This window comes from Clarias gariepinus, chromosome 9 (genome assembly GCF_024256425.1).
Source record: "Clarias gariepinus isolate MV-2021 ecotype Netherlands chromosome 9, CGAR_prim_01v2, whole genome shotgun sequence".
NCBI lineage: Eukaryota > Metazoa > Chordata > Actinopteri > Siluriformes > Clariidae > Clarias > Clarias gariepinus.
This window is the reverse complement of record NC_071108.1, coordinates 8,577,807-8,603,080: the sequence shown is the minus strand read 5'-3', so window position 1 is coordinate 8,603,080 and position 25,274 is coordinate 8,577,807. Positions and strand designations below refer to the sequence as shown.

Below are 25,274 nucleotides of genomic sequence, written 5' to 3'. Positions count from 1 at the left end.
AGTGTAGACAATATTAAGCACTTTAGTAAAAACACATTCTATTATAGCATTACATAACGATTACAATTTAGACATTTTCATTATCTCTACCATGTGGTCAGTCTATTTGAAAGTATAAGAAAAATAAATTAAAGTACATCCAGTATATAAGTTTATTTATTTGAAAAATAATAAAATACAATAAACATTTCACTGATGTTCACCCTATAGCATTGGTTTAGCAAACTCCGTGATATCTCCGCTTATATTATTTTAGTATATCAGAGCATTTAATTTTTTAAAAGAGTGAAACACTTTGACTTTGGCCCAGTCCACATCCCACACAAGATCTGACATTGTTTTCCGAAAACATGAATCCATATTATGTTAAGATGATATGAATTTAGTTTTTTTTACTTTAAAAAAGGGGGAAATAAGAGAACCTGGTGAGGCAGTGACTGTTTATGTCTGCTAGAATCTAAGTAGTAAAAGAACTAACTAATCTCATAAACGTTTCACATAAAAATTAACTATAAATAAGCATTATTAATGGAAATGGATGACATCTGTTAATAAATGAAAAACTAATTGTTGGCAAACAGTCATGTTATAAGGGGAGTAAAACCTTTAATTTATCCACTTCATATCAGACCACCATCATGGGATACAGTATTTGGCTTTATTTTCCTATGCAATGTTTTACTCCTTACTCACGGTCAGTTAACTGTAATAGTTAAATGTTTGTGTTAATTGAGTGTAGATACAAAAAGGTCATGTGTAGACACTGCAACAGCTTGTGTTTACTTACTGCTCGTTTTTACAAAATCCTCTAAACTAAAAATGCATACAACAGAACAAATTGGTTGGTTTTGTGTACAATATACTTAATTTATTTGATTATTTAAGCAGTTAAAGAGCTCTTGTTACATTATACAAATGTCCCAAGGCAGTGTGCACTAACAGGTAGGGGAGGAGTTGTAGATGTTGCTCTGCTGATTACCTCTGCCCCTCAGTGACGGAAACAAAAGAAGGACCAGCCGAATTCCTAAATTGGACAGCTCTTCTGCCCAAGGTCATGACTGCTGCTTCCCAAAATAACTGTGTGCAGGCACGTTCAAAGTGTAACACTTTGTTCACTGCTATCTCGCAACACATGGATTGTTGGGCTATTCTTAAAGACGCGTCGAAATGGAGACGATGGACTTGTTTGAATTTTTTTAAACCCCTTATCCATGGAACACTACTGTGAACATGTGTTCCATCTCTCTCACTCTCTCACACACTCTCTCTCTCTCTCTCTCTCACTCACACACACACACACACACACACACACAGTTTCAATGTGCACCACTGGTTATCTCCATGAAAAATCTCCCAACTCCCACTAATTATGTCCAAAAAAGGACATTTTGCTCCATTTTGTAAAACAAGACCAAATGTCCTCAGCATTGTACTGATGGGGAGAAGGACAGAGAGAAACATTTGATAGCATAATCATTATACTTTTCTATAGACTCTGAACACACATTGCTGTATCATAGCTGAAAAGTAACCCTTGATATGACGAAACGAACACAAAAATAACTTGAATCGTTGACGTGCTGTGCAGCTCAGTTAGAGGACCAGACGGTCCTCACCACTCTCCTGGATCACCTGACCAATGGATGCCTGGCTCCGAGCTCGCAGGTTGCACTGCTTCTTACACTCCAGCAGCTGTTCAAGATCTTTCCACATATGCATCTGCTTCATGTTGGGGCCGTGACTCTCCTTCACCTGTTTCTGCTCCTCACGGAGCTTCTGTTAGTGCGCAGAAGAAAACAACAGCATTGTTAGCATGTCTCTAATTGACCTTTTAGCCTATTTTATTGCTAAACATTTCTCCCCTGGTGTCATCCCACTTTGTTTCCTCAGATTTTACTATGTAATCCTACTTGCTTAAGACGATCACTCTTAAAATATGAATATCTTTTAGGAATACCAGAAATACTTATGACTTTTTTATGACTTCATGATTAATGATCTGTAATTGCTACTACATTACAATACACTATTATGTTGGAAATTAGATGCAAAATCCAAAATGTCTGGATGTTGGAAATTTCCATTGGGATCAATAAAGTATCTATTTATCTCTCTATCTATAATACGATAGTTTAAATAAATCAACAAAATACACCATAACTCATGTCAGTGTAATGTCAGGAGGTCCTCCTTCTAAGTAAGGCCGAGCAGTAATGTTGTTCATCATTGCCATATAATTCACATGCTTTGGTGTAAGTGAGGAATGATGCAGAGTGACAGGACAGCATGCTCCAAAATCTTTGGCAGAATTATAGCTGAGGACAAGCCCCTGCTGTCGCCTATCATTAACCTGCTATAAGCACACAAGATGGAACAGGGAGGATACCATGCTAAGGGATATGACAGACAACTTACGAAGCCAAAAAGTTTACCTTTCCCAAAGATTCCTGCTCTGCAATGTTCTTCATGTATTGTTCCCTGAAAAGTAGAATAGTTAAAGTTCTTACATCCGTATACGAATTGATTAACTTTATATAAAAGCAGTTCTGACAATAGTTCTAAAACGCAAAAAATGCAATAGTTCTAAAACTAAAAGGCAACCCACAGGTTTAAATTAATGTATTTGTTCTAAAAATTCACCATCTTCCTAACGTTGATTGGAGAAAAAGATGACTGAGGTATAAATCAGTGAGAGAAATATTTTTGAAGGTGTCAACTGAGGAAGAATGCGTTTGAGTTGGGGAATGTGATGTCATTTATTATAGTTGTGGACAGGGTAGTGTGCTTTACTTAAGTTACAGATTAGGTAGTGTGCTTTAGTGGAGGTGTGGATTGGGTTAAGTGTTGTATTTGAGTGAATTTGGTGATGTGGTGTATTTGAGTTGTAGACTGGGTGACATGTATTTAAGTTATAAATGGGGTGATGTGGTGGGTATTGTGTTGTATTCAATTTGTTCATATGATAATGTAGCCGAGTTGTCGACTGGGTGATGTGCTGTTTTCGAGTTGTGGATTGGGTAATGTTGTGCACTCAAGTTGTGGATTAGTTGATGTGGTGTATTCAAGTTATGGGCTGAGTGATGTGTATTACAGCTGTGGTCAGGGTGTTGTGCATCATTTGAGTTGTGGATTGAACAGTGCATTATATTTGGGGTGTGAATTTAAAATATTAGTGTCAACTGATATAAATATTAGAAAGCTAGATAGCTAATTAATTATTTTACACACAGAAATTAAAAGCAACCCTGGTTCACCTTCTCCATGTTGTAAAATAAATATTTGGCTTTAAATAAATTTTTAAGCTGTGACACATTTTATTGCAATAATATTCATGTTATTTAACCAATTTAAATTAAGTTGTCTTTAGGGCTTCAATACTATCTAATACGTTTAGTAGCGTAATATATTTGATAAAGTCTGACTCCGTCATAGGATGTGATTCTAGGCCACTCTTTTTCGTGCCAGACTCATACCTTTGAGGTTAATTATTTCCTCAAAGAAAATATACTTCTATAAGAAAAGACCTCTTTTGTCCTCTAATGACTGCCTGACTGAAAGTAATGAAGAAACCAAGAATAGGACACGGTAGTGGAGCACCTCTAAGCACCACTAAAATAAGAGGCACAGAAAACTGTCCCACATTTCTATGTTAAAAAAAGCAAGAGGATATGGGGAGCATTTTACTTAAAATAATCTCAGACAGAGTGGCTTTGTTCGGATACACATTCAGAGAATGTAAATATGAATGAGTAAAGAGTGAGCAGTGAAGCTTTTGGATACCTGATTGACTTTTTCCTTGTCTGCGGGTCAGAGGACACATAGATCTTCATTTCGTCTGCTGCCCGCTGCATTTGAATCTCAGCGATCTGCAAATGTATGGATGGTGGGGAGAGGGGTAGTAGAATAAGAGAACAGCAGGATTTTAAGGACAGGTTTTTTTTTTTTTAATTTAAGAAAGGTGCATATTACCTCTTTCATGCAGTTGATTTGGTGATATCGGTTTTCCCCCTGTGATGTCTCCTCCCTTAAGGACCTGACCTCCTAGATGACATTAGCACATTGAAAGACTTAAAGTGCTATTTAGGCAAGACTCTACACACTTAGACTACTGCATGGGCAAAAGCTGTGTGTGCAACTCCAACAGACCACTTTACCTGCTCCTGTTTTGATCTTTTGCTTTCCAATCCAGCAGCACAAGTGTCATACAGAGCTTTTTTTTCTTCATACTCCTGAGAAAGCTCCTGATGTATAGTTTACACAAGTTTACAGTTAGTATAATAAACTTTTACAGATCCAGGTGAAGGTTAATGTTAGTATTGTGAAAACCCAATAAGCATAAACAAATCATGGATAAATGTAAAAAATTCATTGATGATAAATTAAAGAAACCTAAAGAGGCAAAGTGAACTAGTTAGGCAAAGCTAAACTAGCAAACATTACACCAAGATAGTTTTGAGATTGGCCTTTTGGTTTTGAATCTTAAAAAAAGTCCGCTGAACCACAGAGAGGTCTAGGATGGAGATGTTTATTAACTGAATTATGGTGCATTTAAGTAAAAGAAAAATTTTGATAATCATCAGTAATTGCTTATCATGGTAGAGGCAGCTCAGTGGTTAGGTCTGAGAAGGTAATCAAACATAATTGTCAGTTTAAATCTCAGACTGGTTAATGACCCACTGTTGGACCTCTGATTAAGATTTTCAGCTGCAACTTATTTTATATTTAAAAATTCTGCCAGATAAACAATACTGCAGTGAAAAAGCAATTGTATCTCCAATCCTCTCAAGTTCTACTGCTTTGCTGTGGTTGCTATGGTGACATGACCATCTTTTTAAATGCCTGAGCAGCACACTGTGGTCCAGCTAAACAATACTTGCCTAGCCTTGATTTTATTTAAACTTTGCCGAAGGTTTAATAAAACACCTACATATTATATAATGTTCAGTTTTACTTTATGTTCTCAGGGGCAGTGTTGTAAAGTGTGTTGTAAAGTGTCCTGTAGTTTTAGTCTTCTACCTGGCACTCCTGGCGAAGAGGCCTCAGCTCCTTTATTAATGGAGATAGAGCTGATTTCTTCTCTGATATTGCTAAATTGATCTTCTTCACCTAAAACACAAATGGCCACAATTATGTGTAATATTTGGCATTATGATTCTAGTTCTAGTTTTGGAGACCCTTGTGCAGGACAGTGAGAATGTTTCTCTACTCACCTGGCCCATGCTTTATTATGGATCTAAATCACAGTGTTGTTGAATTCTTAATCTGAAGATGCTGATTTATTTTTTTAATGGCAGCTTGACAATAGTTGTATTTCTACAAATAGCTATTTTAAGGCATGTGTTTTAAGATGTTTCTTATACATATACATACAGTAACAACTTAGTAAAAATTGAAAAAAATTACATGTAAAAAGTCCAATAATAAACTGAATAAAAATTGTTGATTCAGTATGGATTGGATTCTAAAATGACCGTAAAATATATTTCTTCCGTTTAACCCAAATTGCGCGCACACACACACACACACAAATGTATATATACGGTAAATAATAAACATAAATGCAAACAAACTGGCAACAGTTGGTACAGCTTTGTGCAAGGACAGATTGCAAGTACGCAACCTCACGTACCTAAGCAAGTACAAAAACTGCAGCAGTTATGTATTAACTTCAAAATGTAGCATTAACATTTAATTTTAACCAGAACTGTTTCCTTATATACAACTTGACGGGTTTGATGCAACTTGAAACCCCAACATTGGATTTAAGAAGTTCTATTCTTCTAGTTTCTGTAGCAACCCGAAGCAAGCAAAGTGCCAGGGCAGTTACAGAACTCATCAGGGGAGCAGCATTTTCCCATAAGCCCAAAGCGCTCATTAATGAACAAAAACATGAAGCAAGGGAACACCACACAAACTGATGCAATAAACAGCGTATGTGACAATGTCAAGGTTTCAAAATTTTACCCTTGATTTAAATTTCAACAGCCTTGATAGAGTGTAAAGAAAAAGGAAAACAAGGAAAATAGAAACTGCACATGGGTTTTTTTTTTGTTAGTTTTTTTTTTAATCAGCTCACCATCTCAGACATATTGTCCAACCTGCGTCCCTTCAGCTCATCCAATTCACTTTTGATGGCAGAAACTCTTTCCAGCTCCTCTTGGGTCTCACTGAAGCCCGAGATCCCTTTCTGAGCCTCCAGGGATTGCTGAAAACCAAAAAAAAAAAAAAAGCAATGGTTACATTAGAGTGTAGATCCAAGGTCCCATGAGGGACTAATTTAAGTCTCATTTGCACGTATAATCAGTGCTCATGTGCTAAAAGCAAAAAGGTATGATGCTGCTGAAAGGCTGGGAACACAATAGGCCTCTGAGTGTGTTAAGCACTCTGTGAAGAGTCATGTCTACACAGTCAGCCCTCACCTCTTCACCACACAGACAGATACTATTTGTAATATGAGCCAAAGAGTCTGGGATACATCAATGCATATTTGGTTATGTTTGATGCAAGAATTAAAACACAGAAGTTTTAATAGCACGTCGCCAGTGTTTTATTCTTCTTATATCATGGATATTTGCCAATCATAAAAATGTACTTATTAAAAACACATAATATAATTATTAATTTTTATTTACATTTAATGTTGTCAATCACGAGTTCAGAACCTGATGATGCTAAAAACATCCATGGACAGAAGCAAAACTAGGGAGGGGAGATTCCATACTATTTTCCCTTGTCAATTACAGTGAAATTACACAGTTGGGACATGAGTGAGCTCAAAAATAAGGAAAGACTAACAGAATGAAAAATTACCTAAAAGCATTTTAAGCTGTTCTTAGATGCAGCAAGCATGAGTAGAATCTTTGAAAATATTAAGTTGGCTAGAGTCACACAGGTCAACAGTGGTTGACAGAGGAGAGCTGGATGGTGAGTAGAAATTGAAAGGTGAACAACTTTTGTGAGAAAGGTGTAGAGCAAGGGGGCATTGATAATCATAGGTAAGGTCATTAAAACATATTTGTACTAATTAAAAGAATAGAAAACCTACTAAGATCTAATGAAAATCCAAGACCAGTTGTTATACTTGAATTAAAACCCTATATTACACTCCAGCAACAAATGTTCTTAGGATAAGACAGACATGGGTTTTACCAATGTATTTTTCTAAAAACTTGCATGGTATTGTTAAAGACCAACCACACAATTGCTCATATTTCAAATATAAGTGAAAAGGGTTTCTGTAATTTTTTTCCTGGAAATGTGTTGATCTTATAGTGGTGGTAATGACACGTACACAACATTACTATCTGGGTTCAAAAGTTCAGGGATCTTTGGATATGTCTCTAAGGAGAGATGTACTGTATATCTCACTGCACTTCCCCTCATTATAGCCTAGATATAGACAGGCGGATGACCTGCTGCTTCTTATACACATCACCTAAAGCAAAAACAGGTCACATGTGTTTCATGTGACCTGCTTTATGATTTTGCAGCACTGCCTTCGAGAATGGCATGAAGATATTGTTGGTGATCTGTATGAAAGTAAGGATGGATCATATGTATATGTAAGTGTGATTAGCTTTCCAGAGAGAGTAGGGAAACAGGCGCACAGTTGCCAGGAGGGTTGGTGGCGATAGTCCAGGCTCGCACAACCCACCACAAAACTCTCCCACCCGCCTAAGCGCAGCCTTTCACGTAGCCAGAGAGCAAATGCTGCTCTCACAAATAGCCCTGGCTCAGATCTCCTGCGTCAAAAGGGCTATCAGCAGGTCCGTGGCTGGGAGGGTTCAAAGGTGTGAAGTCATTTCCAGGAAGGTGCTGTAACTTCATATGAACACAGTGAAATCTGAATGGGGATGGATGCTTCTGTGGGACAGGGTCAGGGACAGAAGTTGGACAAAGGCATCAGATGAAAGAATCACAAATTCTTGCTAAATGCTAAATGTTCTTAAATAAAAAGAAAAGAGCAAAAAAAAGCATTTATCAGTTTGTGCTTGGTTTATTTGTAATTTAATAGGCTAGTAGCTCAAATAGTTTTTTTTTTTGACCGAAAAGTTTGAATCTCACAGCTGTTGGGTGCTTAAAGGACTGATGTCTGAACTCATTCACAGCTTAATAAACAGCATGTAATAATAATTTAATTCAATTCAATTCAATTCAATTTTATTTATATAGCGCTTTTATTAATGGTCATTGTCTCAAAGCAGCTTCACAAAAATGAAAGAATTTTTTAGAAAAGAAAATGTGTCTAGATAATAATGAGATGAATGAATGATGAATGAATTGTCTCTGATGAGCAAGACAAGGGTGACGATGGTGGCAAGGAAAAACTCCCTGAGATGGCCATAGGAAGAAACCTTGATAGGAACCAGACTCAATCAGGGAACCCATCCTCATTTGGGTTATAACATCATGTGTGTTGTGCAGGTGAAAGTCCAATATAATAGAAGTTTTTTAAATTAACATGAAGTGGTCCAGTTCAGCACAGGGAGTCAGTAGGTGCAGAGGGCAGATGGGGTAAAGAAGGGTCACTGGAAGCACAGGAGCAGCATGCGTAGCTCCAACCATCATAAAGCAGAAGTAATAACACAGTCCAAACAATGCAATTGTATATATATATATATATATATATATATACACTCACATACACACTTATACTTACTTACATACATACATTTTGTTTGTGTGTGTGGGTACATGCAGTATTTAAAAGCCACATCTGGTAAGTGTGAGAGGCACTAGCCGAGTATTAGCACTCTAGTAACATTTTTGGATTACTTTTAACACATCACAAGTATGGACGGCCTGCAGTCATATTAACAAATAGGCACGCACAAGCTTATGGGATACTGAAATACTGATGTCATTACATATATTGGGCCTACCAATCCCAGACAGTCTCGGAGAAGACACTTGAAAAGCTTGAAGTTATGCTGCTAGACTGTCAGGATTGGTAGACCCACTATATGTAATGACGTCCTACATTAGTATAAACTTGTGTGTGCCTATTTTCAAATACGATTGTAGGCCGTTCATACTTGCGCTTTGTTAAAAGTGTAAATGTTACTAGAGTGCTGGGCTTTGTGCCGTTTTACCATGTTGGGCTAGAAAATGTGTGGGTAACAAAAAATGTCAAACACACGTTTAACAGGTAGTTTTTTTTTTAGCACTACCCAGGAAGGGTTTTGTCAGTCTGATCTGGCAACACTGGCTGCTACCTAATCCCAAACATGGTTTGGTTTGTTGGACTCTAGTGCAAAAGCAAACACAAAAATATTTTAAAAAATGGTCTGGCCTTCTTACAGGTACTTTATGTACTGTAGAGTCATTAGAATATGGCAAGTTGTGTGTGTGTGACTCTTTCTGTCATGAAGGTATTGTTGAATGAAGATGTGGGGACAAATAACATAAAGGTGCCCCATTTCTGAATGACAAAAAGCTTTAGCTTTAACAGATTAATGGAGTCGGCAATTTCACATATTCCATGTCCAAAAAGAGCTTTGGATTTAATGCAGTGAATCCTCTAAGAAACAATGTACGACAGCGTCAGTGTAATCCCGCAAGCTATATATTTTTTTACTTATGGCTACTCTATGATACAATAAAATTGCAAAAAGTATTTGAACATCTGACCGTCACACCCATAAGTGGTCCATCCTCAGAGCTGGATGGCCAATGTCTAGTTAGGTAATTCTTCTGCACAAACAAAGCTACTTCAACTAGTCTGTTAATTATCAGGGTGAGTGGGTGTATTTAGGTGTTGGTGAATTATAAACTGTGCTAGACACTGGCCCTCCAGGAATGGAGTTGAAGAGCCCTAAATGTTGATCTAATTACTGTCAAAAAGCACTCATAATTTTAGGATGTCTTTGCATTCTGTAGCATTATTTCCTTTTATTGCTATTACTTCATTAACACAATCTCCACTTGACTATAATGGAATATCCTGCCATATATTACTCAACTGCTTACCTAACAATTGTTTAAAGTACGACTTTATAAGAGAAATTTAAATGTACACTTGAACAGAGATTAATTTACACACAAAGCAAGGCGCCTGAGGATTTCATGAATGTGTTTAACAAAAATAAAAGTTTTCCTCCAAAACTACCTATAAACTTTCATTTTAAGGGTGGTTCAAAGAAACTGATTTACCTTCATTTTCAGGAAAGTGCCTAAAATGTACTGTCTTGACTTATAGCACAGATGAAAAGTGCTTTAAAAAAAAAAAAAAAAAGTGTGTGGTGTGCGGGCGGATTGTGATAATCCTTTCTCACCCTTTTAGGCTGATATTCAGACATACTTTAAGCAAATGTAATTAAATTCCAACTTTTCATAAATTAATATATAGAATTAAACATGACGGAAGGAAAAAGAGAGAAAAAAGGAAGAGCTAGGAATAAAATAAGGTTTGTATAAAAGTGATGTAAAAAAAATATTGATATTGATGGAGCTGATGGATGTGGAATTGTAAGGAACAAGCAAAAGTCAATGGTCATACCAGGTGCTGTTGTAGAGCAGTGTGGCGCTGGCGAAGGACTTCCTCTGTCCTCTGTAGAACACCAAACTCAGCCTTAACCTCTGCTATCTCTTGCCGCTTCTTCTTATATACAATGTTCTTGCCCCGCATCTTGGCAACGTACCTCTTGAACTGTGATCAACACAGATGATAAATCAAGAAATCAAAAACCATAAGGGACAATGAACTAAGTTTAGATTTGAAAAGCATTTATTAAAAAAATTATAATAATTGGCAAATAAATTCCACCATGTCATATGTAAAAGTGCTGTGCTATAAGTAATAAGCAGGTAGCCACAAGAGAAACATTCCAATGAGAATAAACATCAGGCTCACACATATGCATGCACGCATCCTATATGAGAGTCTTTACTTATAAAGACTGGAATGTAGGATTAAACCCTTATTGTCTTTTTGGAAAATACCCCAACATATTTTACAGCACTGTTAAATTCTCAAAACTGATTGGTTGAAAATATAAATTAATTGTCTTTAATAAGGTTATATTAATGCAGTTGTCCTAAAATGTCATCATTTCTAAAGTCATATAAGGACAATAATTCCCAGATACACCAACATCTTGTTATTCAACCGAGGAAGTTACTTTATATACACTGAACTTTTCCATAAGAAAACATTTATGTAATATTCAGGGCAGGAATCGCTTCGTGTGCACTTTACAATAGTCAGTAAGGCTTAACTAGTGAAAGGACAGAAGATCTTCTGTTTGCTCTCTAACGTGACAAGATAAATCTGTCAAAATGTTGTGGTATAAGCAAAATAAAACATTTTAGGTGGGACTGACATTGTGTTATATTCTTTACATAGCTAGAATGGAGCTTTAAAAATACAGACTAAATGAAATCAGATTTGTGCTGGTGGTAGGGGATTGGGGATAGGAGTTTATTTTTATGTTTTTTTTAGTATCTGGCAGTGAAGTTGTGTCCCTAAGGGATGTCTCCTCAGTTTGTGACCAAAGTAACTTGATACTGTAGGCACATGGCCAGGGGTACAAAGCGCCTTCGTCATCGTTCAGTTCCTGCTAAAGAACATCGCTTGGACCACCCTGCTGTCACTACTGCCAGCTATACATGTATAAAGCAACCTGAGAAAAATCACAGTGTGTCGTGTGTCGCTCAGAGAATGTGGAGCTTGTGTGTCAGAGTTTACCCTTTGTGTATTTCGGGACATCAAGGGCAGACAAGGTTGGAGGGATTATAGGCAACAATTGTGCTGGGTAGTGTTCCCTTGTTTTCTCTCATTACAAATGGCCATCAAGTGACAGTGGCTAAATTAGTCACCACATGCGTTGGTAGGTAATCATCACAGTGAAATGGAAAAAAAAAATGTAGAGGCATTAAGGGCAAATAAATCATTGTTAGCAAGTGCTGCATTCAAAAGTGAACAAACATACAAAGCGGGGTTACTTTTTCAGCCTAATGCAGAAAATACAGAAGAAACAAATGGGCCTACAGTTGTAACTGAATCAGCTGTTAGGCAAGGTGAACAGTGACGATAGTGTCAGAAAAGTTATAGTGAGAGTCAAATGTTTTATCATCATAAATTTTACCACCTGCTTTAACTCTGACATTCTCTTAAATGTGAAAATTAAAGTATAAAAATAATTTAAAGTATTTTTTCCTGTTTTATCACAAAGCAACATAACAGAGTACGCAAAAAGTGATTTCCGTACTCTTTCACATATACAGTATGAGCTCACAGACAGCTGCGATTAGCTAGTGTCCATGGGGCAGACAGGGCAGAGTATCTCATTCCTCCCACAAAGGGAGCATGGGCAATCCTGCTCCCTTAGCTCCTACCACCAATAGCAGCAGCATTGTCGACATTTGAACACAAGATCTCTCAATAATAGGATGAACACTGTTATGTGGAATTGAAAAAAAAAAAAAAGAAAAAAAAAAGCTAACTCCTTGTTCTTCCACTTTAAAGCAAGCATGAATGAATGCTTCATTTATTTATTAATTCACAACAATTCTTCATCTTTTTGTTTCGTCCATATAACTAATAATGCTTGACCTGTGTTAAAACAAAAAAATAAAAGAATATTCTGCTTTAAAGTGGCATAAAATAAAAATGTACAATTTAATAAAATTTTTCATCTGATTAAATCAAAACCCTTAAAAGATTAGATTTCAAGATGCTTAAAAGTTGAAACAAAGCACAGCTCCTTCCCTTTCACAATTTATTGTTACTATGTGAGCCGAAAAAAAAAAAGAAAAAAAAGGGGGACCGGAAAATGCAGAGCACTCACATTCACACACACTGATTTTAGGATATGGACCAGCTGCTGTTTGAAAGGCTTGCTCTATTTACACTGATCTATTAAATGTCGGTTTCATTACAACAGCTATTAGCTACGAACCCCATGTGCTGCGCTCTCTCCTTTTTTAAATCAGTGCTGTGCCATTGTATGACCATACAAGGGCATAATCTATTCCAGAGCTCTTTCTTAAACATCCTCCACAGATGCACACACTGACAAACACCGATTCTGTGAGGTGTGTTCATTGAAAAGTGAAGCAATCAATTTTGGGCTGTTTTTTTCAAAAGCTATATGGTTTTGGGGAAATAAAACACTTTGTGTTGGTGGGAAATTTTTTGAGAATGATATGGTAAAAAAAAAAACAAAAAAAAACACACAGGAACTAGAGTACCTCCCAGTTTCTGATTATCTTTTGTCACTTATGCATGGCTAGTGTGCCCTTGCACCCATCCTTGGGTTGAAGAAGCCACATGCAGAAGAGTTTCTTATCAAACAGGGATGACAGGACTGAAGCAAGTGGAAAGACAAGGTGGGGCTATTTTGGCCTGTGTGCCTCTCTATCTCTTCAGTATCCCATCCCACTGCACAAGGCCATGCTGGAATCTACCAGCCACCCAGACAGACAGACAAACCAAAAGACCAGCAGCATGAGAGGATATAGACAAAAAGCAGAGACAGGAATATTAACACCACAATGCTATTTAGGATGATGTGCAGATTCCATATCAGACATCCAGTATAGTACAGAGCACATATAACAGCAGTGTGATATCGGTAACATTGTAACCTTTAGACTAAATGGAGTGCAGTTAGGATAAAAGTTTAATCTTACTCTAGAATTCACAGCTCTTTTTTCTGTTTAGCACACTTTTTGATTTAAAAGTCCTGTTAAACACATTCAAATTTGCATTTTTTTGTTAAACCAATTTTAGGAACAAAAACGTTTCCCTTTAGTAACACATTTTTATAATAATGCAGATTTTTTTTAAAAAAGGCACTCAATATTTCAAAATTTTTCAAAAGGCACTCAATATTTCAGTAATTTTCAGCATTTTGGTACAATGACAACACAAGTATTTAACAAAGTTCAAGAAAACTTGCAGAGGGATCTTGGACTTCCCATCCATTCAGAAAATTTCCAACCAATCAAGAATCATAGGGTTACCTCTTTATTTGAGAAGGCCATTGTGATTTTGTGTTGCTGCAACAATTTGCAGTATTATTTAGTTTTGACAGGTGCTTCTAATCATGTCTTGTTGGACATTCTAATCATGTCATGTGTCATGTCATGTCTTGTGCTTCTAATCATGTCTTGCCACTGACCGTAACTAAAGTCCCAGACTACTGGCAATAAAACAAAGACAAAACATGAAAGAACTACAAGGGTATTTTACCTATTGTATGTGGTGCTGACTTTTGTATGCAATCCATATTATTATTATTTTTTTCACCAAAAATTACAGCCAAAAAGCTAAACGTTTTTAACTCAATTTGACCCCGACAGACATTTCCAGTTGTAATCCCAATGTTCCTTGGCAAATTCCAGATGAAATCCAGATGAGATGTGTTTTTTGGTCTCAAGAGAAGTTTCTTTTGTGGACCTTGTCCAAAAAGGTTCTATTAATAGAGCTGGTGTCTCACTGTTGATCTTAAAATGGTGAAACCACAAGATTTAACTAAAGTTTGCCGTTTTGAAACTGTAATCTTTGGACTCCTTTCAGTATGAGGGAGGGGAATATGAGAATGTGAAACTTCTCTACTAAGGCCCTGATAGTACTGCTGAATATTACATTTGTTTGTTTTTGTTTTGTAGTCACTCTACAATCCATGCAGCTCAGCAGCATTTTTTCTCATTAGAGTGTTGATAAATGGCAGTTTTTTTTAATTGTGTTACCTAGATGCAAATTTCTTTGGTTGTAATTATGGTATTCAAGTGTGGCAATAATGTCACCACTATTTCAAGGAGCTATTATTATTGACTCTTCTTCTTCTTTGTCTTTCGGCTGTTCCCTTTCAGGGGTCGCCACAGCGAATCATCTGCCTCCATCTAACCCTATCCTCTGCATCCTCTTCTCTCACACCAACTAACTTCATGTCCTCTCTCACTGCATCCATAAATCTCCTCTTTGGTCTTCCTCTAGACCTCCTGCCTGGCAGTTCCAACCTCAGCATCCTTCTACCGATATATTCACCATCTCTCCTCTGAACATGCCCAAACCACCTCAATCTGGCCTCTCTGACTTTATCTCCAAAACATCTAACGTGGGTTGTCCCTCTGATAAACTCATTCTTAATCCTATCCATCCTTGTCACTCCCAAAGAGAACCTTAACATCTTCAGCTCTGCTACCTCCAACTCTGCCTCCTGTCTTTTCTTCAGCGCCACTGTCTCTAAGCCGTAGAGCATCGCTGGTCTCACCACTGTCCTGTACACCTTTCCTTTCATTCTCGCTGATACTCTTTTATCGCACAACACACCTGACACTTTTCTCCACCCATTCCAACCTGCCTGTACCCGCCTCTTCACCTCCTTTCCACACTCTCCGTTGCTCTGGACCGTTGACCCCAAGTACTTAAAATCCTGCACCTTCTTTACCTCTGCTCCCTGTAGCCTCACCGATCCTCCTGGGTCCCTCTCATTCACACACATGTATTCCGTCTTGCTGCGGCTAACCTTCATTCCTCTGCTTTCCAGAGCATACCTCCACCTCTCCAAATTTTCCTCCACCTGTTCCCTGCTCTCGCTACAGAGCACAATGTCATCTGCAAACATCATAGTCCATGGGGACTCCTGTCTTACCTCATCTGTCATCCTGTCCATCACCAGAGCAAACAAAAAGGGGCTTAGAGCCGATCCTTGATGCAGACCCACCTCCACCTTAAACTCTTCTGTCACACCTACAGCACATCTTACCACTGTCTTACAGCTCTCATACATGTCCTGCACCACTCTAACATACTTCTCTGCCACTCCAGACTTCCTCATACAATACCACAGCTCCTCTCTTGGCACCCTGTCATACGCTTTCTCTAAATCTAAAAAGACACAATGCAACTCCCTGTTACCTTCTCTGTACTTCTCTGCCAGCATCCTCAAAGCTATTATTATTGACTAAACAGTTAATATCATTATACTGTATTATACTATACACTGACTATTATTACGTTGATTACATTGATTATGCTATCTAAATTTGACAGTATGCTTAAACTTCTGCTCTTGTATCTAGAAATTAAGAATTGTACTACCATGTTTAGTTCCAGTACCAAGACTAGCATAAGCACCCTTGGCAAGAGTAATTCTGAAGTGTAATTCGTAGAGTCTATCTTGTATTTATACGTTAATTCTGTAAATTATTGCAATTCCAAAACAATAAAAGATTGAAAGAACAAAAGTAATTCTAGTTTTAACTGAAAGAGGGCAAGGCCACAGAGCTGAAGCAGACCAGAAGGGGGAAAATCTTTCAAATTAACTAAAGTGTAAAAACAAAAAGAAAACTTTTCTGTTGGTCTACATTTTGGTCTGCTTTAAGAGGAGTGAGTTTAGTTTGTTTAAAATTTACTGTATTTAAAAAACATACCTCATCTAAGCGGATGATCTCAACTCCTCCCTGCCCCACAGCTTGACTCTTAGCGCTCAGCTCTCTTGTTATGGCAGCCATCTCCTCCCTGGACTCCTGCAGTTCCTCTGCCTTTGCCTCCTTCTTGCGTGCTATGATGGAGGCCTATTAAACAGTACATTTTTAAGTGTTTCCACCGATGACACTGATGAGTGTGGTATCATCTATTTATTTAACAACATTTTTGCCAATCGAAAAAAAATTAACACATTATGCAGTCATAATAAGCTATTTGGCTATTATGAAAAAAAAAAAAATTGTCAATCTGAAGTACGTTTTAAGGCAACATTACAATTAAAATGTGTATCAACCGAATCTCAGCAAAATGACATCTATAGTGTATCTGCAAATAACAAGAAAAAGAAATAACATTTCCCAGCACAGGAACAAAACTCAAAACACTTATTTTTACACGTAGTGGACACTTTATAAGAAACACCTCCAGCCACCCAAAACTGGAGTCTAAGGCTATAGTGAGGACAGGCTCTCCAAAACAAGACAGTTCAGATCCTCTTCAACATGCAGATGATGGGTCAGAATTTGGGATTAAGTGAATTATATGAATTTATAGCCTAAAACTGCCTAGTTTTACCTGTTCAGGCTGGTGATGTAATAGTAAGCTGATTTTTTTGAGGGGCAAACGTTACATTCCTTATTGGACACTACCCGCGAATAAGTTGAATGCCACAGCTTATTTTATTACTGTTGCACCCATTTACTACCACAGTTTAACACTTGAATCTTAAAAGGCTACTTGCATAATAATCTGCCATTTAATGAAGCACAAATCTCAAACCAGTACCTTGAACATAACCGTGAGCTCAGTTTACAATAGTGGCCTCAGCTTGCACCAAACCTGAATCCAACAGAGCGCTTTTAAGATGAAAGAAATGCTTCCGTGGGAATCCATCCCATGGACAATTGAGACTGTTTGGAGAGCAAAGAGGAGCTCAGACACAGTATTAGTATGGTGTTACATATAAAGTATCCAGTGACTGCGTATTTTGACAGAATCTATCAACCACCCTTATACCTCTATTAAAAGTTCTTTAGGTAAAAGGGTTTCACACAGCTGTTGTTTGCATTAGTTCCTTTTCAGATAGTAATGAGAGACACAAATGTTCATACCTGCTGTCTGTACAAAGTAAGGTTATCATCCATTGGGTCAGACCTGGACATCTTTTTCTCCATCTCCTGGTTCATCCGATTTAGCTCTTTTATCTGATCAGCAGAAGAAACAAAAATAATTTGGTCTAAGGCCCAATGGAAAAAAATAAGAAAACTAAAAGAAGTAAAACTGACTAATAGGAAATTAAATGACTTGGAGAACACTGGGAAATTAACCATACGCAGTTAGGTCCATAAATATTTGAACAAGGACACAATTTCTGTAATTTCGCTGCTGTACACCTCCACAATGGATTTGAAATGAGCAATCAATCTATTGCAATAGCTGATTAAGAATTAAAGCAAGACAAATTAATAAAGAAAATTCGTGGCCATTCCAAGTGGTTGGTACTGTAGCAACAAGGGAATGTTTTATATGCAGGTCATTAATGAGGGAGGAGCTGAAAAAAAGGCTTTTCAGAGAGAAAGTGGAAACATTACAATTGGTAAAAATTTATGACAATGAACCCAACGGCATGCTCAGCAACACCAAAGGGCCTTAAAAACCACATACTGTAAGAAAACTAAAGTGGATAATAGATTAAAGTGGGAAAAGTCAAAAGCACTCTGAACACCATCATTTTCAAAGAGATGCTTACATAAATGTAAATACAGACAGTTAACCTCAAGAACATTAGGATAGGATTAGACTTTGAAAGAAAACATTTAAAATACCTGCCCAGTCATGGAACAAGATTACCTTGTATTATCATAATGGGACGAGAAGAATACAGTATGGAAAAATGGTGAGTGCAATGTTATGGTATAGGCAAGTTTGGCTTCGAATGGAACTGCGTCACTGTTGTTTATTGATGTTGTGACAGCTGAAAGAAGTAGATGAATTCCGAAATGTATACAGCTGTACTTTTGGTCACATTCAGTCAGACTATTCAAAACTGATACAGTAGGACGGACCTTCACAGTAGATGGATAATGATGAACCACACATGCAACCAAAGAGCTTTATAAGGCAAATAAAGATAAATATTTTTTAAAAATGCTTGAGTCAGTCACCTGGCCTCATCCCCATTGATCAAGCTCGTCACTTACTGGTGATAAAACTGAAACCCCAAAACATCCAGCAAACTGCAAACAACTGCAGCAAAGAAGGCCTGGCAAAACGTTACAAAAGAGGAAACAGTTGAAGTCTGAGTTCCAGACTTTAGGCAGTCATTGACTGGAAGTTTATCCAATTACTTTTGAGCCTGTGAAAAAGGAGAAGCTTTGTTGAAAAAATAGATAATTTTGTTAATCACTTGGGTCACATCTTGTTTGCCTCATTTCAAATACACTGTGGTGGTATAAAGAGGGAAAGTTAAGAAACTGTACACTGCTATGTTCTGTGTGTGAATGGCAGTAGGTATTGTGCTGAGATCTGAACTAAACGCGGGGATAAAACATGCAGTGAAATGTGACCTTTTCCTCCAGCTCGTCTAGCTCGGCGTGACCCATGGCTGGCTTGGACTCCACCTTCTGCAGGTAGTGCACTTTGCTGCGGATGCGCTCCAGCTCTTTGGGCAGCTTGTCTGAAGCCATGTAGGAGTTGAACTTAATTTCCTCCTCCAGTCTCTTCACCAGGCCTGCAATAGAAAAGTCTTTTGCCACTAAGCCCTCACAACACACTCCCACATGCCACACTATGTAAGCAGTGCAGACAGTTCATTTGCAAAATAACACTTCTGCTAATTTTAGAGATAAATATTATCACAGACAAACTGCTGGGGGAAAAAAATCCAAATAAGAAAATCTAGTGATCTGGAAAATTACAATTCACACCGGAGAATTAAAATGTGTGTGATAGCTATAAAAACATCATATGAGGGCTTGACATGTTTAAAAGGAGTATTCTGTTTAATAGGATGCCTGTGCACATGACGTTTATTTGACCTCTGTCATGCACTACCAGGACACACAGATTTTTCCATGGTCCACTCACTCTCAGGCTTGGCATCTGCTGCTGCCTGTCGCAAGTCTTTCAGCTGGAGTTGACACCTCTGCCTCCTCTGTTCAGCCTGGAATAGCTGAAATACATAACGAACATATTGCATGTGTAATACACTTTCAAAAATTGGCTTGGAAAGATGCACCTATTAATCTATATAGGTGACTTTATTTAATGTTCCACATAAACACTGAAAGCTTTGATTTTTAAAAAATTTAGAATTAGAACTGTTTGTAAGAGGAAAAAATGAGGAGCCCTTAGTTACCTGGTTCTTTTGCTCCTGTTTTTGATGAGCCAAAGATTCCTCTCTCTCTTTTTCCACCCGAAGCTGCCTGGCCACCTCTAGCATGCGCTGATGGTTAGACACACACTCCACCTTGTGGACAAATAAAGTCATACACACTTCTTAAGGTTGAACGCAGTCTCAAAGCCTGTCTCACGTTGAATATAATCGAATTTATTCCTTATAGAGACACAAAATTTATAACTGGTACAAATCGGAAATTTTACCCGCTTTCTTAGACGCTCCACTCTTTTAATCAGCTGATCCTTCTCATCTTCCATATCTGATATGTCCTGCAGTAACAAATTCCATTATTGTTTTTTTCCCCAATAAGATACAACTTCTTTAGTTATAAAAGTTCTTTAAATGGGCCACGGGGAAGAAGGTGTATGAAAAATAAATAAATAAACTTTCTTTCTTTTTTTTACAAAAATGTTAAACATTAAGTTCAACTAGACTACCAGAAATGCAGCACATTGAAATATGAATTGGTGTAAAAAATAACCAGTTAAAATGAAAGATGACTGTAGGATTATTCATAAAAATTACAGAATAAAACAGTAACCTCGTTAAATTATTATTCTATATCTCTATTTGCTATTCTAGTAACAAGAAGGCAGGGGTGTTTATTTAAAACACTATTCAAATGGTATTATTTTATTCCCTACAGGAAATAAAAGTTTCCTTTATTTTACATTACATTACCGCTGTTAAACTGTATAAATGGTACTATGAATAAGTAGTAAAAAAAGGGTAAATGTCTCTTACCCTTCGAATCTCCGCTGCAGAAAATCCAAAGTTCCTTAGCTGTTCACACTCTTTATGGAAGTTCTTAAATCCTTCTACCAACTCTTCATACTATACAGATAATAGGAAAGATTCACACAGAATATGTGTGAAATATCAAAAAAATATAAGACAGCTAAAAAAACTACAATATGAGGACAAAAATAATGCCATCAATTTATTATTTTATAAAAAAAAGTTTAAACAGTTTGCTGTCATATAAACTGTAATACACTTAATGCTGGTGATTTTATTTAGCACAAATTAGATCTTAGAATTAGCCAAACACTATCTGCGGTTACATGGACCATTCATTCTGATTAAAGATTTCAACTTGGACTTGGACACTAATCTGACAAGATGTGCACTTACATCTTCAATGAATGAAATAAAAAGAATGAAAAAAAAACATTTTAATGCCTCTTTATTCACTCTCCTTGAACCTTGTCAAGTCAAGTGGGGCAAACATGGACAGAAAAATTATTTTTAGTAAAGTTTTACATGACTAATGTTGTCCCACTAAACAGACTATCAAAAGTTTACACTGGTTGGATGATGATAAAAAAAAAAAAAAAAAATATATATATATATATATATCTGACTGGCATATTATTCCGATTATTAATGTAATATTAGACCCCAAAATAAACACAGACCTGGTGGTAGACCTCAGCAATGACCTCATCAGCCAGGAACTCTGTGGGCACGTCCAGCTTGACAAGGAAGCGGGCAAGATAGGCCCTTTTCTTTAACTCAGGAACTCTTTGGAGCAGCGAGTGCAGGATGGGGTGCACCACCGGTTTACTGCCCGTCACCAGTCCCTGACGAAAACTGCTCCTGGGAAGCAGAGATGAACAGAAACTCAGGCTCAGTGAAAAGAGAAGCAAAATCTGGCCTATTTACATTTACACTCTCCTCTGTTTAGGTCAAGTTAGAGTATAGAGTTATAAACATTTTTACTTTATGTTCTGCTGGCATTTGTATGAAACATTGAATGATATTTTCTCAATGGCAGCATGTCCCAAAGTGTTTTATTTTACTAGTCATAAATCAATTGGTAAAATCAATTTACCATGATCTAATTATTTATAAAAGAACCGTCAATCATACTGCAATTAATTGCATCAAATTCTAAATCGCAATATAAACCTTTGTGTGATAAATTACATTTAATTTTATATTTTTTTATGTGATAAATAAATATCGGCAAACATTCAATTCAATTCAACTTTATTTGTATAGTGCTTTTAACAATTTACATTGTCGCAAAGCAGCTAAGTTTGTATGAAATGTGAGTGTGTATAAAACATCCACTTAACGAGATCATTTGTGCGGTTTTTGCTGTTAGCCTAGATAAATACGTTTAAACAAAAAAAAAAGATACATTTACTGTAGTAGTCAATATGACCCTTTTAATCGCAATCTGTGTGATTTATCAAATCGTTCAGCCCTACTTTTAATGCATTTATAACCACCTAATAACCGGTTACCCACTTAAATTATGGCAGCGATTAAACAGTTTCCCCCTCAACAACTACCCTATTGATGTTAAGACAGAAAAAAATGCAGCTTGTCACAATACTGAAAAACTACTTCTTCCAAACGACTTTGTTGCATCAGAAAACTTCCAAGGAACTTCTGACTGTTGCAAAGCACTGACACTGAAGACACCTACAAAACATGCTATCCTGTGATACTGAGAAATGCTTATCCCTTACCATATTTACACATTATAACAGGGTTAGGGCTTTTGTTCCTTAACTTACACATCAAATGAGCCACCAGGTGGTTTGTATTTCAGCATCCCCAACAAGGTGAACATCCTTTTGACAGTCTGCTCAGGCATTTCTTCTCGGATATCAAGTGATGGCTGAAATATAGAACAATAAATACAAAGAGTAGAACAAAAGAACAAATAAATAATATGTCATTCTTAAATGTGGATATTGTGGAAAGAAAATCGTGGATGTCAAAAGTTTGGGGTGGTACAATAGATAGCGTTGCATTCTCCCAGCAATGGTCCGATCCTGAGCTCAGGTTGCTGTCTGTCTGCACAGTTGTGAGAATGTGTGCATGGTGCCATTTGATATACTGTACAGTAATGCCACCCCATTACATCTGTTACTGAAGATAAACAAGTTCTCCCATATTGCCGTATATAAATAAGGGAGAAAAAAATTTATTTATCTATTTGATTTATCTATTTATTTTTTGCATTATGGGTATGCTACTGTATTACAAAAAACTGAGATCCACCAGCATAACTGATGATGCTCAGCAAAAATATATGTCTCTCCTCCTCCCTGTGTTTAAATAACATGGTAAATTATAACTGGGTGAAATGAGTGATGCATGAAAGGTTCAGAAAGTTAAAAGCAGTATTAAAGGCAATATCTAAATATGTATTAACTGTGATTAACCTACAGTCCATACACTACCGTTCAAAAGTTTGGGGTCACTTTCTAACTTCATGATTGTTTCTGATTTTTATTTCTTTCTACATTGTAAAAGAATGCTGAAGCTGTCCAAAAAATGCATTAATCTCATTTGAACAGTTCATATTGAGATGTGTCTGCTACTTATGCTCTGTAAAGACTTCATAACGCCTCTAATCTGAGGTGTTGTTAATTGGTCATTTTTCAGGCTGATAACTCTAAATGAACTTCTCGTCTGCGGCAAAGGTAGGTTTTAGTCTCTTCCTCCTGGGATGGGCTTCATTAGAGCCAGTTTCATTATGGTGCGTGACGGATTTTGCAAATGCACTTGACAATACTGTTCTTGCAAGAACTATTACAGAAAGGCTGACCTCAGTGTATTAAAATAACAACTGTTGTTGTTATGTAATTACCTAATTCCATATGTGTTATTTTATAGTTTTAAAATTCCCAGTATTGTTGTAGAATGTAGAAAATAAATCACTAAACAAAAACAAAGAAATTAGCAAGTGACCCCAAACTTTTGAACGGTAGTGTATATCAAGTATACAGTAGGATCTCATGGCCATGCTTTATATTATTTTGCCCCCACAACATAGTATCTCGTTCCCATGCCTTAGTAGGTTTTGGCCACAGAATATTTTTTCCCCCCAATGTCACCAGAGAGGCTCAGTAGACACTAACATTTTCCAGTTAGGTAAAAGGGTTTCAGCTTAAATTAGCTGTTTGTAGGTATATTCATGGATATTGGAATGCCTTAAAGGAAGTGTTCCCATGCTGCAATGAGGGGGTTGTTTTACGGGCATAAAGGCATGGCAACGTTCAAATAACATGAGAAAAACTTAGTGCCCCCTTAAATTCTAATCAATGAAACTGACAATAAATAAACAGTCAACAGCGGACTATCATCCAGACAACACCCCTTTTTTTTTTTACAGATTTTACAACAGATTCCCTTCCAGACACAACCCTCCCATTTTATCCAGGCTTAAGACTGGCACTGCATCCAGTGGCTGGGGTCTTCCTTGGGTGGGATACAAACTCTGGCCTTTCACAAGGCGAGCCACTTTCCACTGATCCACCAGGGATTGGCATAGAATTAAGAAAAGATGCCCCTTTTTGCAGTGTCCTCATGGAGCATGTTGTTCTATTAAGATACAGGAACCAATAATGAACTTTGACAATTCTTTCACTTCTGCAGACTGAGGCCTGAACTCCAAACCCCCACTCAAGAGTTCAGCAGGCCATCTCCAGTCTTTCCGGTTTCTTATCAATTAAGTCCATTTAAAACTAGTTCCCCAAACTGTGAAGCCAAACATCTCTCCACACTTGACTAGAAAAATTAAAAGACTTCAGGTCTGACTAATCTACCTGTGCTTCAGGTATATAGCTTAGCCAACCACAATCCATCATGCATGCACTATATTTTTTCTGTGTGTATTAATGTTAACCTAATGTTCAGTATATGTTTATGTGAAGAAGAAGAAAAAAGTCCAAACATCAAAGTCTTTATCCATCCCGTTGTTCACATAATATGAAATAACCTTACACTAATGCAACAGCGTATTTACGTAAAGCTGTCTCACCTTAGACTCAATCTCAGCCAAAACATCATTGAGAACCTGCAGAAGCTGCATCGGCTCCAGAGAGTCAAAAGTGATTAAGTTAAAGTTCTTCTTAAATGGCTCTCTGTTCAGCTGTTCCACGATGAACTTAAGTTGCTCACTCATTTTTAAAATGTTATTTATGTGGTTATTTATTAATGGTTCTATTTATACTAAACGCTCTGCCCTCTACAAACCTCTTTTCTGCTAATCTTCTTGCTAACCCGTTAGCTTGTTAACAAACACAGCTGTCGCGAGGCAACCGCTAACCATGTACAGTAGCTACGGCTAAAAACGTAGTTTACACATATAAAGTAGTTAACATAATTATATCGAAAATGTGATATATTTAAATACAAATACAGTAAACGAGCAAACGTGACATTCTTTCAGTTTTCTAAAAAAAAAAAAAAAATCAAACGGCCTACGGCGTCATAAAAACTGCCTAGAAACCGAAAAACTGTTGCTGGTTACCAAGAGGAAATTCTCCTCAGCCTTTCGTACGCACCCTTTATTTGGAATGCGTTCCAAATTGCGCCGTGTTAAATCTATACGCGCACTATTCAGGATGTGAAACGCGAATTTTTCAGACGTAATATAGTGTACTTTGTTTTACAGTGAGATCTATTTGGAACACA

General features: G+C 37.1%; 1 protein-coding gene across 1 annotated transcript; it reads right to left on the bottom strand.

Moving 5' to 3' along the window:
* Positions 1-143: 143 nt before the first annotated feature.
* Positions 144-25,102, bottom strand: ift81 (intraflagellar transport 81 homolog). Its single transcript, XM_053504931.1, has 18 exons — positions 24,619-25,102; positions 22,364-22,467; positions 21,254-21,434; positions 20,580-20,669; positions 20,039-20,104; positions 19,794-19,904; positions 19,523-19,607; positions 19,003-19,166; positions 17,548-17,640; positions 16,381-16,524; positions 10,499-10,648; positions 6,077-6,205; positions 5,017-5,106; positions 4,155-4,241; positions 3,970-4,041; positions 3,781-3,866; positions 2,433-2,478; positions 144-1,776 (listed from the first exon to the last, which is right to left on the bottom strand). Exons 1-18 carry the CDS (start codon positions 24,760-24,762, stop codon positions 1,594-1,596), a joined length of 2,025 nt encoding a protein of 674 aa, XP_053360906.1. The 5' UTR covers positions 24,763-25,102; the 3' UTR covers positions 144-1,593.
* Between the last annotated feature and the right edge of the window lie 172 nt (positions 25,103-25,274).